Source organism: Rhineura floridana, chromosome 2, assembly GCF_030035675.1.
Source record: "Rhineura floridana isolate rRhiFlo1 chromosome 2, rRhiFlo1.hap2, whole genome shotgun sequence".
In the NCBI taxonomy this organism is placed as follows: Eukaryota; Metazoa; Chordata; class Lepidosauria; order Squamata; family Rhineuridae; genus Rhineura; species Rhineura floridana.
In genome coordinates this window covers 156,882,439-156,897,134 of record NC_084481.1, presented here as the reverse complement: position 1 = coordinate 156,897,134, position 14,696 = coordinate 156,882,439, and the positions used below count along the sequence as shown (strand labels likewise).

The 14,696-nt window shown below is 43.5% G+C and overlaps 1 protein-coding gene across 1 annotated transcript in view; it reads right to left on the bottom strand.

Annotated features, from left to right (window-relative positions):
- Positions 1-14,696, bottom strand: part of F2 (coagulation factor II, thrombin) — a 32,166-nt gene that overhangs the window by 4,035 nt on the left and 13,435 nt on the right. Inside the window, exons 6-11 of the mRNA XM_061610915.1 lie at positions 12,639-12,775; positions 11,594-11,899; positions 10,719-10,832; positions 7,481-7,607; positions 6,986-7,153; positions 5,723-5,896 (exon numbers count right to left, since the gene is read on the bottom strand). Of these exons, the coding sequence (XP_061466899.1) occupies positions 5,723-5,896; positions 6,986-7,153; positions 7,481-7,607; positions 10,719-10,832; positions 11,594-11,899; positions 12,639-12,775 (1,026 nt within the window). The remainder of the gene's footprint in view (positions 1-5,722; positions 5,897-6,985; positions 7,154-7,480; positions 7,608-10,718; positions 10,833-11,593; positions 11,900-12,638; positions 12,776-14,696) is intronic.

Sequence of the window (14,696 nt, the reverse complement as noted above, 5' to 3'; positions counted from 1 at the left end):
AATCTCTCTGCTTGTCTCTCTTATTTCCCTGAGTGTGCTGTCCTCTCTATCTGACCTGCATTTTGAGGTTACCCCATTGTGCTGAGGTCTTTATTACAGACTCTAGGCCTCTCTTGTGTCCTGCCCTCTTTTTATACAGCAACAACAAACTGCCTTTGCTTCCCCCCCCCACTTTCCTTCCAATTTAAGCAGGGTTGGATTTGTGAAGTCCTTGCATAAGCATTGTATCTAGTTACCTACAAACCTTCATTTTTTCACCCAAAAAGAGCAGTCTGTTCTTTTTCTATTTTTTCCCCACCGCGCAATTAATGTGAAACACAGTATTCTTATGGTTCTTGCTCCATGATCGTGGAAATCATACCTCCACTGGTGATGTATGTACAAGTGCAGGTGTGATCAAGGACATGTGTTAACAGTCTAAACAAGATGAAATAGAAACTCAACTCGCCTCTCAGCTTTCTGAAAAGCCAAACAAATTCTCTACCTTATGTGGTTGTGAGTCCCTATGCAGGGCCAGCTGTAGCTGTTTGTCTGCCTTTTTCAGCTGGTGGCAACCAGGGCCAGCCCAAGAAATTTTGCTGCCTGAAGTGAATGTCAAAGTGGTGTTCCACACCAAGAAGCTGACTGGACTGGCAGGTGAAGCATTAGCAATAGGATAGGGTCCTCTACATCTGACAGCAGCAAGCTAGCTTAGGAGATCCAGGGCAGTCTGTGTGACACACAAACACCAACGGCATCTGCTGCCTCACACTGCCTAATACTAGGGCTGGACCTGGTGGCTGTTGGAAGTGGGGCAAGAGCAACTCCTGTTTTGTTCTTTTGTTTATGTTCTAGAAGGGAGATAGAGTTAGGGTCCTCCAGATGGATAGGCTTGATTACCTTTACCTGTGATGCTCTGACTGACTTCTTTCTGTTGTTAGACTGATACGTCTTAAGGAAAGCTTATCTGCCCCTCCTGCCACCCTTTCCTCTCTTCTCTAACTACCTGAGAGAGAGGAGACACCTTTGTCTCTGCTTTCTCTCTCCTAGCCATGAGGGCAACTCCCAAGCCTGGGCGTTGCGCCTCCAACTTAGTTAGCTAGAACTAAGTATGCCTTTCTATCTACTATGTATTTCTATAAATAAAGTAGCTTTTCTTATTTTACTAAGTCTTAAGTCTCAGTGATCTCAATGCAGGGCAAAAGCCTGCTTTCTTAGGTAAACGCACACACTGGCACACACGCATTTCAGACCGCTGTTGTTCTCTGCTTAACAAATATACAAATTTACACAACAACAAGGGTTATGGGCCCAGTAAACTAAGTTGAATTGCAAGTTGTGTCTAGAAGCTATAAAAGGCTAAGTGCTGTGTGTGATTTACAAAAGGAGACTTTAAGTTAGAGAAAGAAAAGCAGAACAAAAGATAGGAAAGGATGGCTGAAGTATCAAGGTTTGAGAGACGCAGCCCAAGGCTGGAGAAGGATAATTATGTGGTGTGGAATCTTCAGTTCACTGAAATCCTTGAAGGAAAGATTTAAACGGGATTCTGACTGATCCTGAACCCTCAGCAGAGGATGAAACTGCTACAGTATCCTGGAGACGTAAGCATGCAAAAGTGAAGTCTCTGCTTATTTCTGCATTATCAGATGAGGCACTAAATGTTTGCATAGGATGTAACAATGTAAAACAAATGTGGGAGAAGGTACAAGAAATATAGAAAGTCTAAGAATCGCGTCATATACCTTTACAAGGAGTTGTTTTCTCTGAAGGAGACTGCTGAGAGAGGCAGCCTGAATACACATATTCAAAAGTTTACAGAGCTGCTCTCTGTTCTTGAGAGATGCGGGAAGGACCTGGCTGATGACGAAATGAAAAACGCACTACTCCTAAGCTCTCTCCATGTGCATCATAAATTAATTTCCTGTGTGCTAGAAAATTCTGACCAAAACATGAGTCAGATTATATCATATTTGAAGGACCAGGATTTTAAGGAGAGACAAGGTCTGTCTGAAGAGGCAAACCTTACTATGGGCAGAAACAAGCAAACAAAGAATACCAGCCATTGCCCGAATCAACAGGAGGGCAAGGGACAGAGAAGGAAGTTCTGTTTCATATGCAGATCTCCAAACCATCTTCAAAGGGACTGCGATAGGTGTCAGGCAGCAGCAAAGCCTGACTTTAAACAAAGGCAGACTGAAGTGAGAGAAGCCACTGGGCAGAGAAAAGCAAAAACAAAGGCTTCTAGTTACCATGTATCTGGTGAAAGGAAAGATGATTATAAAAACAATTTTAATCGATTCAGGATGTACAAGCCACCTAATAAAATATAAAAATTTGTTTAAGTATTTTAAAGACTTTACACAAGAAGTAAAGACTGCATCCGAAGATATTTTTTATTGTCAAGGAATAGGCTCAGTGGAACTGCTGTGCAAAACATCAGATGGCGAAAGACAGCTTGAACTTAAAAACTGCCTATATGTTCCAGATTTTAAAGACAACTTAAGAAGTGCTACTAAAATAATGGAATTGGCAGGTGAACTTTATATGAGTGGAGATTTTTGCCACGTTCTGGATGAAAGATAAATTTGTTGCACTGCAAAACTAAAAGATGGACTTTTACATTTAGAATACCTTGAAGCTATGCATACAAATGTGGTCAAGGAAACCAGTAATTCTGAATGTTTGCATATTTGGCATAGAAGAATGGGACATGCCGGCTTAGCTAGAGTAACTGCTCTAGAGAAAGAGAATTTGGCTAGAGGCATTAAAATGGGACAGTGCAAATGTACAGAGAAATGTGAGTGCTGTATAAAGATCAAGAGTGTGAAACCAAAATTTCCTAAGAAAAGTGAGAGGAAAACCAAAAAATCTCTAGAATTGATTCACACAGATCTTTGTGGGCCAATGGAAGTGCCATCCCAGGGTGGAAATTTATACATGCTGACCTTTATAGATGACTACTTCAGGTATACTACAATGTACCTGCTAAAAGAGAAAAGTCAAGTACTTCAAAAATTGAAGGACTATGTTAGAATTGTGTACAACAAATTTGGCATAAAGCCACAGATCAGCCTTTCCCAACCAGTGTGCCTCCAGATGTTGTTGGACCACAATTCCCATCTTTCCTGATCATTGGCAATGCTGGCTGAGGCTGATGGGAGTTGTGGTCCAACAACATCTGGAGGCACACTGGTTGGGAAAGGCTGCCACAGATCATAAGATCTTACTATTTATTTATTTATATACCACCCCATAGCCAAAGCTCTCTGGGCAGTTTACAGTAACAATGGAGAATGTGTCCAGGGCTATGCAAGACTTTCTCCTTGAGGAAGGCATAGAGCACCAGACTACAGTTGTCTACAACCCAGAACAAAATGGGGTTGTGGGACGCATGAACTGGACTCTTGGACAGATGATTCCTGCCTTGCTGGAAGATGCACAGTTACCACAAAAGTACTGGGGAGAAGCTGCGGTTACTCCCACCTACTTGCAGAACCGACTTCCTGCATCTGCAACCAACAAAACACCATTTGAGCTATGGCATGATAGGACACCAAGCGTGTCTCACCTTCATGTATTTGGTTGCAAGGCCTTTGTGCACATCCCGAAACAAAAGAGGTCAAAACTTGACAACACTGCCAGGGAAGTAACATTCATTGGATATTCTTCAACGCAAAAGGGATACAGAGTAATGGACCCCAAAACTGGTGAAGTTGAAGTATGCAGAGCTGTCCACTTTTATGAAGGAAAGTGCGCACACTGACCAGAAGGGGCGCCACACTAAACAGATGACAGCAAAATGGAAGAAGCAGAGTTATTCTTCCACCACAGGGTACAACAATAATATACCTGCAGAGGAAGGCGAGGAGTCTGAGCCAGAAGAGGCAATTTAGCCAGAAGGGGCAGCTGAAGTGCCAGCACCCAGACGCTCTGAACGCACCAACAGAGGTGTACCACCAGAAAGACTTGCTTACCTTGTGAGAGATGAACTTCCAGAAACAGAGACCTGGAAAGAGATGGAAGCCTTACCCAAAGCTGAAGTTGAGAGGTGGAGGCAGCCAGCCAAGGAAGAGCTAGAAGCTCTACACAAAAATAAAACTTGTACACTGACCAAGCTTCCTCAAGGAAGGAAAGCTGCAGGCTGCAAGTGGAAATTCAAGAAAAAGCCAAATGCTAAAGAAAATGCTGAGAGAGACAAGACATCAGAAAACATCTGTATAGCAGTACTGTTAGCAAGCCAGATGTGGTGGTAGCAGTGGGATACCTGTGCTGAAAAACCAGCTCGCCTACCAAAAGGGACTGAGAAGCAATCAAGGATGCAACAGACTCTTGGAGTCAGAAGGGGTGAGTTCACGCACCCGGCACATAGACATGAAGCACCTACCTACCGCAGTGGACTACTTAAGATGGAGTATTGTCCAACCGAAGACATGACTGCAGACGCTCTCAAGAAGGCGTTGGGCAAAGTCAGTCATTGCAAGCTGTGAGACAAGATGAACCTTGTGGGCTGAACCAAACACTCGTTGAGAAGGGGTGTTGGAAGTGGGGCGAGAGCAACTCCTGTTTTGTTCTTTTGTTTGTTCCAGAAGGGAGATAGAGTTAGGTTCCTCCAGATGGATAGGCTTGATTACCTTTACCTGTGATGCTCTGACTGACTTCCTTCCATTGTTAGACTGATACGTCTGTAGGGAAGCTTATCTGCCCTTCCTCCTTCTGCCCTTCCTTCTCTTCTCCGACTGTCTGAGAGAGAGGAGACACCTTTGTCTCTGCTCTCTCTCTCCTAGCCATGAGGGCAACTCCTAAGCCTGGACGTTGCGCCTCCAACTTCTTGTTGTTGTTATGTGTCTTCAAGTCAATTAGGACTTATGGCGACCCTATGAATCAGCGACCTCCAAGAGCATCTACCATGAACCACCTGTTCAGATCTTGTAAGTTCAGGTCTGTGGCTTCCTTTATGAACTCAATCCATCTCTTGTTTGGTCTTCCTCTTTTTCTACTCCCTTCTGTTTTTCCCAGCATTATTGCCTTTTCTAGTGAATCATGTCTTCTCATGATGTGTCCAAAGTATGATAATCTCAGTTTCATCATTTTAGCTTCTAGTGACAGTTCTGGTCTAATTTGTTCTAACACCCAATTATTTGTCTTTTTCGCAGTCCATGGTATGTGCAAAGCTCTCCTCCAGCACCACATTTCAAATTAGTTGATTTTTCTCTTATCTGCTTTTTTCACTGTCCAACTTTCACATCCATTCTCCTCCAACTTAGTTAGAACTAGATATGCCTTTCTATCTACTATGTATTTCTATAAATAAAGTAGCTTTTCTTATTTTACTAAGTCTTAAGTCTCAGTGATCTCAATGCAGAGTAAAAGCCTGCTTTATTAGGTAAACGCACAGATTGGCACACACACATTTCAGACCGCTGTTGTTCTCTGCCTAACAAATATACAAATTTACACAACAACAGTGGCAACTCACACCCTGCTAATGAAGATGACCCATCTTCAGTGGAAAGCAAAAAGAGATTCATGGGAAAATCCCAAAGTTGTCCTTTCCCAAAGTTGCTGATTTTACCAGCAGCTGAACTGGGAAGATGCCAGTTTGAGGGCACTTGCCACGTACTTTGTGCTTGCACCTATGTCCAATGGATCCAACTGAGGTTCACAAGCCACTTACTTAACTGGACAGGTTAGTCATTGTTTTGAATGGGGCTTCTACGATAACAATCATGTTCTGCCTCCTCACCTTTGAACAATCTCCTTGGTGGGCAAACAGACTGGATGTATATAGTCACTGAAGGGAATGGGCTTCTTTAGGAGCAACAGCGCAATGTCCCGGTCCAGATTCTCCTTCCAGTTGTATTTGGGGTGAATTATGATTTTCTCCAGCATGACAATTTTCTCCATGTTCCTCTCATAGCTGAAAGGTTTCCAAAGACAGAGAGAAGCAAGCACAATATTTAAATATTGGCATCAGGATGCTTTCAAACTGACCATAGTTGACAATAGGCCAAAATCAAATGGATAGTGAAATAGTTCTACTGGAGACTCTCTTAATAATTGCCAGTGGCAAAGGGAAACAACAGGTTGATAGTTCAGGATATTTAGATGGTGTCTCTGTGGGAGCTAATTGTTAGAATATTGCTTCTTGCTACAGGACCACTCTGGGTCTGGAGTGTTCTGAATAGGAAAAATATCATAGATGGGGATTGGGAGCATACCTCTACCTGCCCAAGTAAGGATGATGTAATCCAGGTCTATCTGCCTGTGTCTGGGAAAGGGAACACAGAAGGCTGTAGTTTTCAATGTGATAGAGCAGGAACGGGGAACCTATGGCCCTCCAGATGTTGGATTATTGTTTTTAAAAGCAGGCTTCATAAAGCTCTTCTGTACCCAGTACGAAAGTCTGGATCTTTTCTGGGCTCTGATATAGCAGGTATGGGGAACTTTTGGCCCTCCAAATGTTACTGAACTACAACTTCCATCAGCCCCAGCTAACATGGCCAATGGTCAGGGATGATGAGAATTATAATCTGGAGTGCGACAAATTCCCCACCCCTGTGACAGACAGAGCTGAGTTTATGGGCTCTGCAAGCTCAAAGAAAGCACCTTCTTGGGAGCTGCCTCTCTCTGGTGGCGAGACAGTTGAGTTGGCTTTCTGTGTTTCTCCTCCATCTATGCTCAACCTGTATATTTGTAAATAAATTTTAAAATGTCATACATCTCTGGTGACCTCCATCCAAAGAAAACCAAACCCAGATTACTGCTAAGCCCTGGGGCTTCTTACCATTCAGCATACTGGGACAAGCATAATGGTTTGCAAGATGTACATACTTCAAATTTAGTGTGGATTTTCCTTGATGGCAAGAAGCATGGTTGGTGCTCTGTAAGCCCAGGCTCAATTGTGTAAGGCTTTACTGTGTCCCCAGACAGTAAAGGGACGTTATATAAGGCTGTTAAAACCTATGAATATGTAATTTGACTTATCATTTCCTTTCCAGGCTCTTACATCTTCCTGTTGTATTTTCCAATCCGTACAAGGAGGTCATCTTTAGTGAAGTTCTTATCCCAGGGTGGGTAGAAGATACAATGCGCAGCAGTTAGGACCCAGCGATCACTGATGAGACTGGCCCCACATAGCAGTTCCTGTGGGCTCCTCCTGAATAGCATCACTTGCCTAGAATAAAACCGGGGGGGGAGGGAGACTTACATGGAGTCATTGTTTTAGCTGAAAGATTACACAGACAGAGCATAGGCTGCAGATAACAAAACAGACTAGTCACTATATGACTTGCATTTCTCTATTACACCACAGGCTAGTTCCTGTTGTGGCCTGGAATAGTAAAGTAAAATATGAGGCAGAAACACAAACTGCAACATTTTCTTTCTAAGGCTGCTAGTGCCACTTGTGCAATCCCTAAATGTCACCGGTTCATACGAGACACAGAAAAGAGTAGGCATGCATGAGAGAGGAACATTGGCAAACCTCAGTTTCAGCACTTACCATGGGGCACTGCCTAATTCAGAATCTGATCCTTTCACAATTCGGCCTCCCAGATAGGAATCCAGTAGCTCCTTCTCAGTGTTATCACTTATCTTCTTTTTCTCAAACAGAGGACGTGTACCACAATCTGGAAAGACAGACCCATTCTTCTATGACTGCCCTGTTCACAAATATGGACCTCCTTTCATAAGCTAGCCATGGTGGTCATTACTACATTGACCAGGATGTTTTCTCTCGTCGTGTTGGAAAGATGAACAATGGGAGCTGATTTGAAGCATTGGATTTGGTCCTGGTCTATCTAAATTGTTTGTGTTTATTTGTTTAAAAGAGTTTAACATGAGTGGCAGGTAGATTATCAAAGGTATACTCTGGTACTATTCTCCCTTTGTCTTACGTTGGGGCACCTAACAAAGTAGCCTGTAGCCTATGAAAGCTCTTGCCAAATAAATACGTTAAATCTTCCAGATGCCAGTGGATTCATTTTCACTTCACTTCGTGGTGGTAGTGGAGTTCCATGAAAGACTTGCATAGTTTGCACATTTCCTTGCTGGTTGGTTTATTTAGAAAAGAAACATGGACTGTAATTCATTGAATAAATACTATCCTTGGCAAGGCCAGAACAAGAAATCTTACTGCCTGAGGCAAAGGATGAGGTTATTCAAATGTCTGCTAGCATCTCCATCAGTTTTACTTAGGGCTGTGAGTGCTCAGAAAGTGTTTAATAAACTAAAAAGGTGCCATTGATTATTCTGGTCACAGTGGCAGATTTACTTATAAAAAACTTATCCTGGCATTTCCCTTCCCCCCCCCCCATTCAGACAGGAGGGATTGCCTATTCTAAGATGAAAGTATGCTTCATAATAATTGGGTTTGGTCATTTACAAATTTAACTGAGAAATGAATGTATTGACTCAAATTCATACAAGGAATTAACAGCAGGTTCCTTTGTCAGATGGCAGCCCTAGTTTTATTTTTTTTCCCCTCCCCTGGTGCATCAGGACCACAGGAGACTCCAGCTGATGCCATATTTGGATTTGGGAAGGGATTTTTCCCAGGTGAGACTAAAAAGCTAGTTTTGTGGGGATTTATCTTCCAAAGAAAAAGTATTATTTGTCTCACTTAGTTGAGTCATCTGGAGCTATCTGATCTACATACACACTGGTGACCTTGTAAGCTTCTGTTGTTCTGCTTTTGGCATGGAATGGCTCAGACTGCTTGGACTGACAGATCCAGCCCTCCCTCCTACCCACCCCTCCCATAGCTGCTTTGGCAGAGCATCTGCCTTGCATGCAGAAGGTCCTAGGTTCAATCCCTGGCATTTCTGGGTAGGGCTGGGAGAGAATCTTGCCTGAAACCCTGGAGAGCAGCTGGCAGTCAGTGTAATTATACTGCACTACATGGACCAATAGTCTGATGCAGTATAAAGCAGTGTCCTGTGTTCCCCCCAAACTGGTGACCGTTGCCCTTCATTGTTTATAGTCCCTTTCTACTCTATCATTCTATTAGTGGTGACAGAGAGGGCTGAATAGGGCATAAGAGCCATAAATTACCCATAGCAATTCTTGCCCATCTGCCCTGGCTTCCTACTTGTTTCCAGGGCCCATTCAAGCCCTTAATGACCTTTGCCTTGTGTTCTCTAGAGAGAGAGAGACTTCTCCTGTTTGTGCTTCCCTGTTGCCTTGACACACAGAGGCACCACCTCACTCCAGGTACCATGGAGCAGAACTTAACTACTTTATGGGATGCTCTACCAAAAAACACCCTTACTATTCATCCACCAATGAGTGAAAATCAACCCCTTCCCATTGATTCCTACCCTTAGGGCTGTTTGTTGAGATATTTATGAGATACATTCTTTTTTATCTTGGGTTAACTGTCCTGTTTTCAGTGTTTTCTTGTGTGACTGTACACACCGGTATGAACAGGGCTGCATTAAGACATACTGAGGCCCTAAGCCAAGTCAAGATTCTAACAATTAGCTCCCATAGAGACACCATCTAAATAGCCTGAACTATCAACCTGTTGTTTCCCTTTGCCACTGGCAATTATTAAGAGAGTCTTAATAAATGAATTGCGTCTCTCAAACCTTGATACTTCAGCCATCCTTTCCTATCTTTTGTTCTGCTTTTCTTTCTCTAACTTAAAGTCTCCTTTTGTAAATCACACACAAGATTCAAAGAGAAATTTTGGGGGGAGGAAGTGGCAAAGAGGGGATTAGCAGAAGCAGTGCCTGGTGTGGAATGGGTTTTTAGAATGCGTTGGTAGGCTCGCTCCCATTGTCTTCTCTCGAGGTCTGAGTTGAGGTTTGGCAACCTGTGGATGATGCAAGTGGTCCAGCAGCCCGGGAGGGGAAGTTGATGGGATTGGGTGTGGATTGGTATGAGGAGGTCAGGGTCCTGAATTTTGGTGGTGGGTTTTATATGAAAGGTTATTTAAGCCAAAACAATTTCAGTGATGATAAAACTTCTGAGATATTGCCAACAAAATTAGAGGTCCCTTATAACATCCCGAAGCCATGGCTTACTTGCTTGTTCCTAAATCCAGCACTGGGTATGGAGCACTGCAATGCTTTTCCCCCCCTTTTCTTTTTTGCTGCTCATGGCAGCCATTTTGTGCTGGCACCCACAGCATTTTTATCAAGATATGGCTACTGGCACCGCATTTTTAATCCAAAAAAGCACTGGCTGTTTTTATTATATTTTTTCATGTTATGTTAGCTGTCTATTGATTTTTTCCCCTGTAGAAAGGCTAATAAATCTAGAGGATTATGGCAATAGTAATAATACTAGAGGGATTCTCTTTCCAGAGTATGAGAGGACAGGTCCCTACCTCAAAGGACTTACAGTCTAGAAGCTAATAATTTATTTAAAGCAAAATGAAACTGGTATTTCAGTTAGGGTTGCCAAGTCTTTTTGCTACTCCTTCTTCTATGCCTTAAATGTGTTGATAAGTACTTCCCTAACATGTAAAAATAGCAGGTAAAACTTTTTACCTCCTTGCTTAATTTTTTTTATCTTTCTCTCCTTGCTTAATTTCTACATGCTACCATGCTGTTACAGACACAGCCGCAGGAGCAGAGGATGTTGACAATCTTAATATCAGCAAGTAGGGAAACCATTTCAGCCCCAATGCCGATATTAAAAGAGGGTCCAATTATTCAGTAGCACATTCTATGAGGAAGCTATGACTTCATTATTTATACCTTTTTTGCTTGCTTTATCTTGACCCTGTTTCTCACCTGCTTCTCCTTGACCAAACGTTTTAGGATCAAAGAAGGTTTTGTGTTCTTGAACAACAGTCCGGCCGGCTCTTTGTTCTTCATCCATATCATCCACATCATCAAGAAAACTTTCTGAAAGAGAAAACCGGTGTGGAGAAGGACATTGAGAACATACTTTGTAAAAGTATCAGTCACCTATTCCTGTCTTCCTGCTAGATCTACTTCCAGAGTGGCCTGTTCTACAACAGGAGTAGGCAGAAGATAGATTGGGATCTACTAGGTCTTTGGGTGATTTGCATTAGCAAGAGATTCTTGCCCCCAATTGTCTGACAATAGCAACAATGTAAGCTTCCCATGTTCTAAATTAGGCTGCTGAAAAAGAATGCTTGGGTGAAAACCAGGTGTGGTTTTTTGTTTGAAAAGTTTGGTTCTGGTACTAATCACAGTTTCCTGTTCTGAGCATATGCTCAGAGGTACTCACTTCTTAGCATATGACCACCTGCCTGAGCCAATATTTTGTACCTGGCTCAGGTTTGTGGACCTCAGGATTTTAGTAAAGACAACAAACCAAGGTGGATGCTGCAAGCCTGAAGACTGCCCACCCCTGTTCTACATAGCTATTAAAGGGTAGGAGCACTGTTTTCTGTTCCACCCAGCGACCCCATCTACTTCCCAGCCACAGGCCAGCAGAAAAAAGTTAAGTAGCATTATGAGTGGAAGCCAGTCATGACTTTGTAAGGCTTCAGCCATGCTAGCAAATACCCACATGTATACATGACTTCAAGCATACATCTGATTTTCCCAGATAAAGCATTCTACCATCTCATCTTTAGAAGCCTTTCCTCTTTGCCACACAAAAACAAACGGAGTTTTGTCTTTTGCAGACTCCTTACCACAGTAGTTTAAGTCACAATAGTCATAGGTCATGTTAGGATGGTTTATGTAGCACCAGACACCTTCCTCGTCATCATCTGGGTTGCGACAATAATTCTCCACTAGATTGACATAACTCAGGAATGGTTGTCCATGGCTCAGTGCTCTTGCCTGTTCTGAGGCCCACGGCAAGCACCGGGCCCCAGAGAGGGTGACAGAGAGGGTCCCAGTATACTGCAGTCCCTTATTAGACACACATGGTTGCTGATCCTTTATGTCTTGGACCGGGGGCCTTGGAGAAAATGGAACTGTGGTCCGATTCTCACCTGAAAAAGGAATGAGATAAAGGTGTAACCATGAACATTGTTTTGTTTAACAAGGTTTTCTCTGAAGTATGAATATTAACTTTTTAACTTATTGACTACTGTATCTTTTGTATTTTATCTTATTTTATCTTATCATACACTGCTTCAGTAGCTTTTGGCTGTGAAGTGGTTTATAAATCTGCAAAATAAAAAATACATGATGATGGAAAGGCTGCTCAATTTCATAGTTCAAGAAAAAGTAGGATGATGTAGCATTAATTCTAAGGATATTTTAATTGAGAGCAATCATGCACTGATGCTCTGATCATAGGCATATCACACTGCTAGAGATTTTGGTCCCCTGCCCATAGAGCACCATTATTATCTGTACTAGTTCTGTACTGTACAGATTCACCATGATTTCATTTCTAGAGCCTTGACAATTATGTACGAGGAAGCCATCCTCCTGGCATCCTGGGCTTCCCATTCCTTTGGCTTTGTTAGGTCAGATGCTGGTCTTAACTTGAACTAGGGGGGTCACCAGTGCTCAGGTCTAGAACCAGTTTTGAATGCCAAGGTCTAGTTCCCTCACATGTGAAGCAATAATGGAGTAGTTAGTAATGTGAACCTCTAACCATGTGCAGAGTGCTTTTCCTTCGCTATATCTACATTTGTTTTAGAAGGGAATCTGTGTATATACTCCTATATATTGGAAGTGGGACCTAATCAAACTTTAACTGGAGTATCAACACAGGCTCACCACACACAGGCACAGCACACTCTTCTGCTCTCACTACTGGGTCTCGGGTGTAGCACCAGGGCCCTTTTGCATTGTTGTTTGGATTCCTACAGTAGTTGTCAGTGAGGTTGGCACCTGGATGGGTTGTTGTGTTGAACCTAAAAGAAACCACAATACAGTAAGAAATACAGAGAAACAGGAAATTCCCCATCTTAAGGTTGGGTTTATAATAAGGAAGCTACAGATCTTCTGGCTCCAAGGGCCACATTGCACTTCGTGCTTTTTTTTCTCTACATGAAAAAGGAAGAAGGGGGGGGGAGAGACGAAGCCCAGCCCATACATAGATAGTCACATATAGTAATCACATGTCTGCATTTCACTGTGCATACATGATGAAAAGCAGCGATTGGATATGACTTCCCAGCATACGCACACCACATAGTTATGCAAATGAAATGCAGACATGCCTGCGCAGAGATTTCAGAGTTCCTTACCCAATGTGATTTGGCTGATATAGGGTGGTCAGGCCCTCCATCTCCTGTCTTGTAGCTCATTGCTATTGGGAAGGGTCACTGTGCTTATTTTGCAGGCATTCAAGCTCTTATTGAATTGTCACTGACTGTATTTTTTCATTTCCCTCTGACCTCGCAGCGTACAATTTCCCCTTGTGCATGTGAAATTGGATCAAAGCCTTTTTCTGTCAAGACTGTGTGTTGATAGTTGTGCGCCCATCTCCCCACATAAAACAAATTCACACGCAGGTGTCAAACACACACACACACACACACACACACTAGGGGAGCAGACCCCCCCCTGCTCACTTTGCTCACCAACCCCCACCCCCAAACACACACATACACCAGGCACCCCAAACACTCACTCATACACACAAGCACCCCAGGCACCCACAAGCACACACAGACATAAACACACCAGGCATCCCCACACACATAGACATGCATGCGTGCGCACACACACAGAGATAGACTCTGTCTCACGCATGTGCGTGCATGCGGATGCACACACACTCTCCCCCTTGCCACCCCCAGGCACCCACACTCCTCACGCCAACCCGCTTGCCTCAGCTGTAGGGCTACTGCTGCCAGTGGCAGCCTTCTACCTGCCCTGGCCCAGGCCACAGCCCTCCCACCCACTGCCACATGCGCAGGCTCCTCCTCTTCCACTGTGGCCTGCATGGTGACTGCAGCCTGCATGGCCCCCTCCTCCACCTCCTCTGCTCTGCCAGGTAGCCTGCCCACTCGCCCAGAGCTCTTTGCTGCCCTGCCCTGTCCTCGACATCATGCTGTGTGATGGCGTCAGGGCTTACATTTCTATTAGATAAGAAGATATACACACATACACCTGCAACTGAGGATAACACTTCATGCATTTGATGAAGTGAATGCTAGTCCTTGAAAGTTTCTGCTGCGATAAATGTATTAGTCTTTAAGACTCCTTATTTTTGCTATAACTCACTGATTCTCAAAGGTTCCATCTTATGGGAGCCCTTTCTTCATCAACTCTTTTTCCAAGAAACTGCCACAGAAACCCTGAATATTTCAAGGGATTCCAGGTATTCATACTTACTTTCATGTGATGTGCTATTCATGCATGTAGCTCCTAGCGCACCCCAAAATTCCCCTGTGCCTGTGCATTTCAGGGAAAAGATTGGTAATGTTACACAAGGCTTTGCTATTGCTGATCATCTTATTGTGGAGCTTCCAGCAGACTCCTGTGTTCCCTGGAAGCTTATTAGGGATTCCTCAGTGAGAAGATCAGCACAGCTCCTATAAATGAAATCCATTACTTCGCATTTTATTTTATTTATGTGCAGCAGGAATGGTAAGTAACTATAACTATCCATCTGTCCCATAGTCTCTGACCGTTGGCCACGCTGGCTGGGGCTGATGGAAGTTGAAGTCCAATAACATCTGGAGGGCACTGGGTTCTCCATCCTAGTCCTCATCCTAAGGAGTGCCTCCTTCTTCACAAACCCGCCCATCAATTGTGGTCAATTTTGGAAGCTTCGCCCTGCGTTCTGCCCCCAAGAGAGCTGTTATGAGTGGGGACATGGGTCAG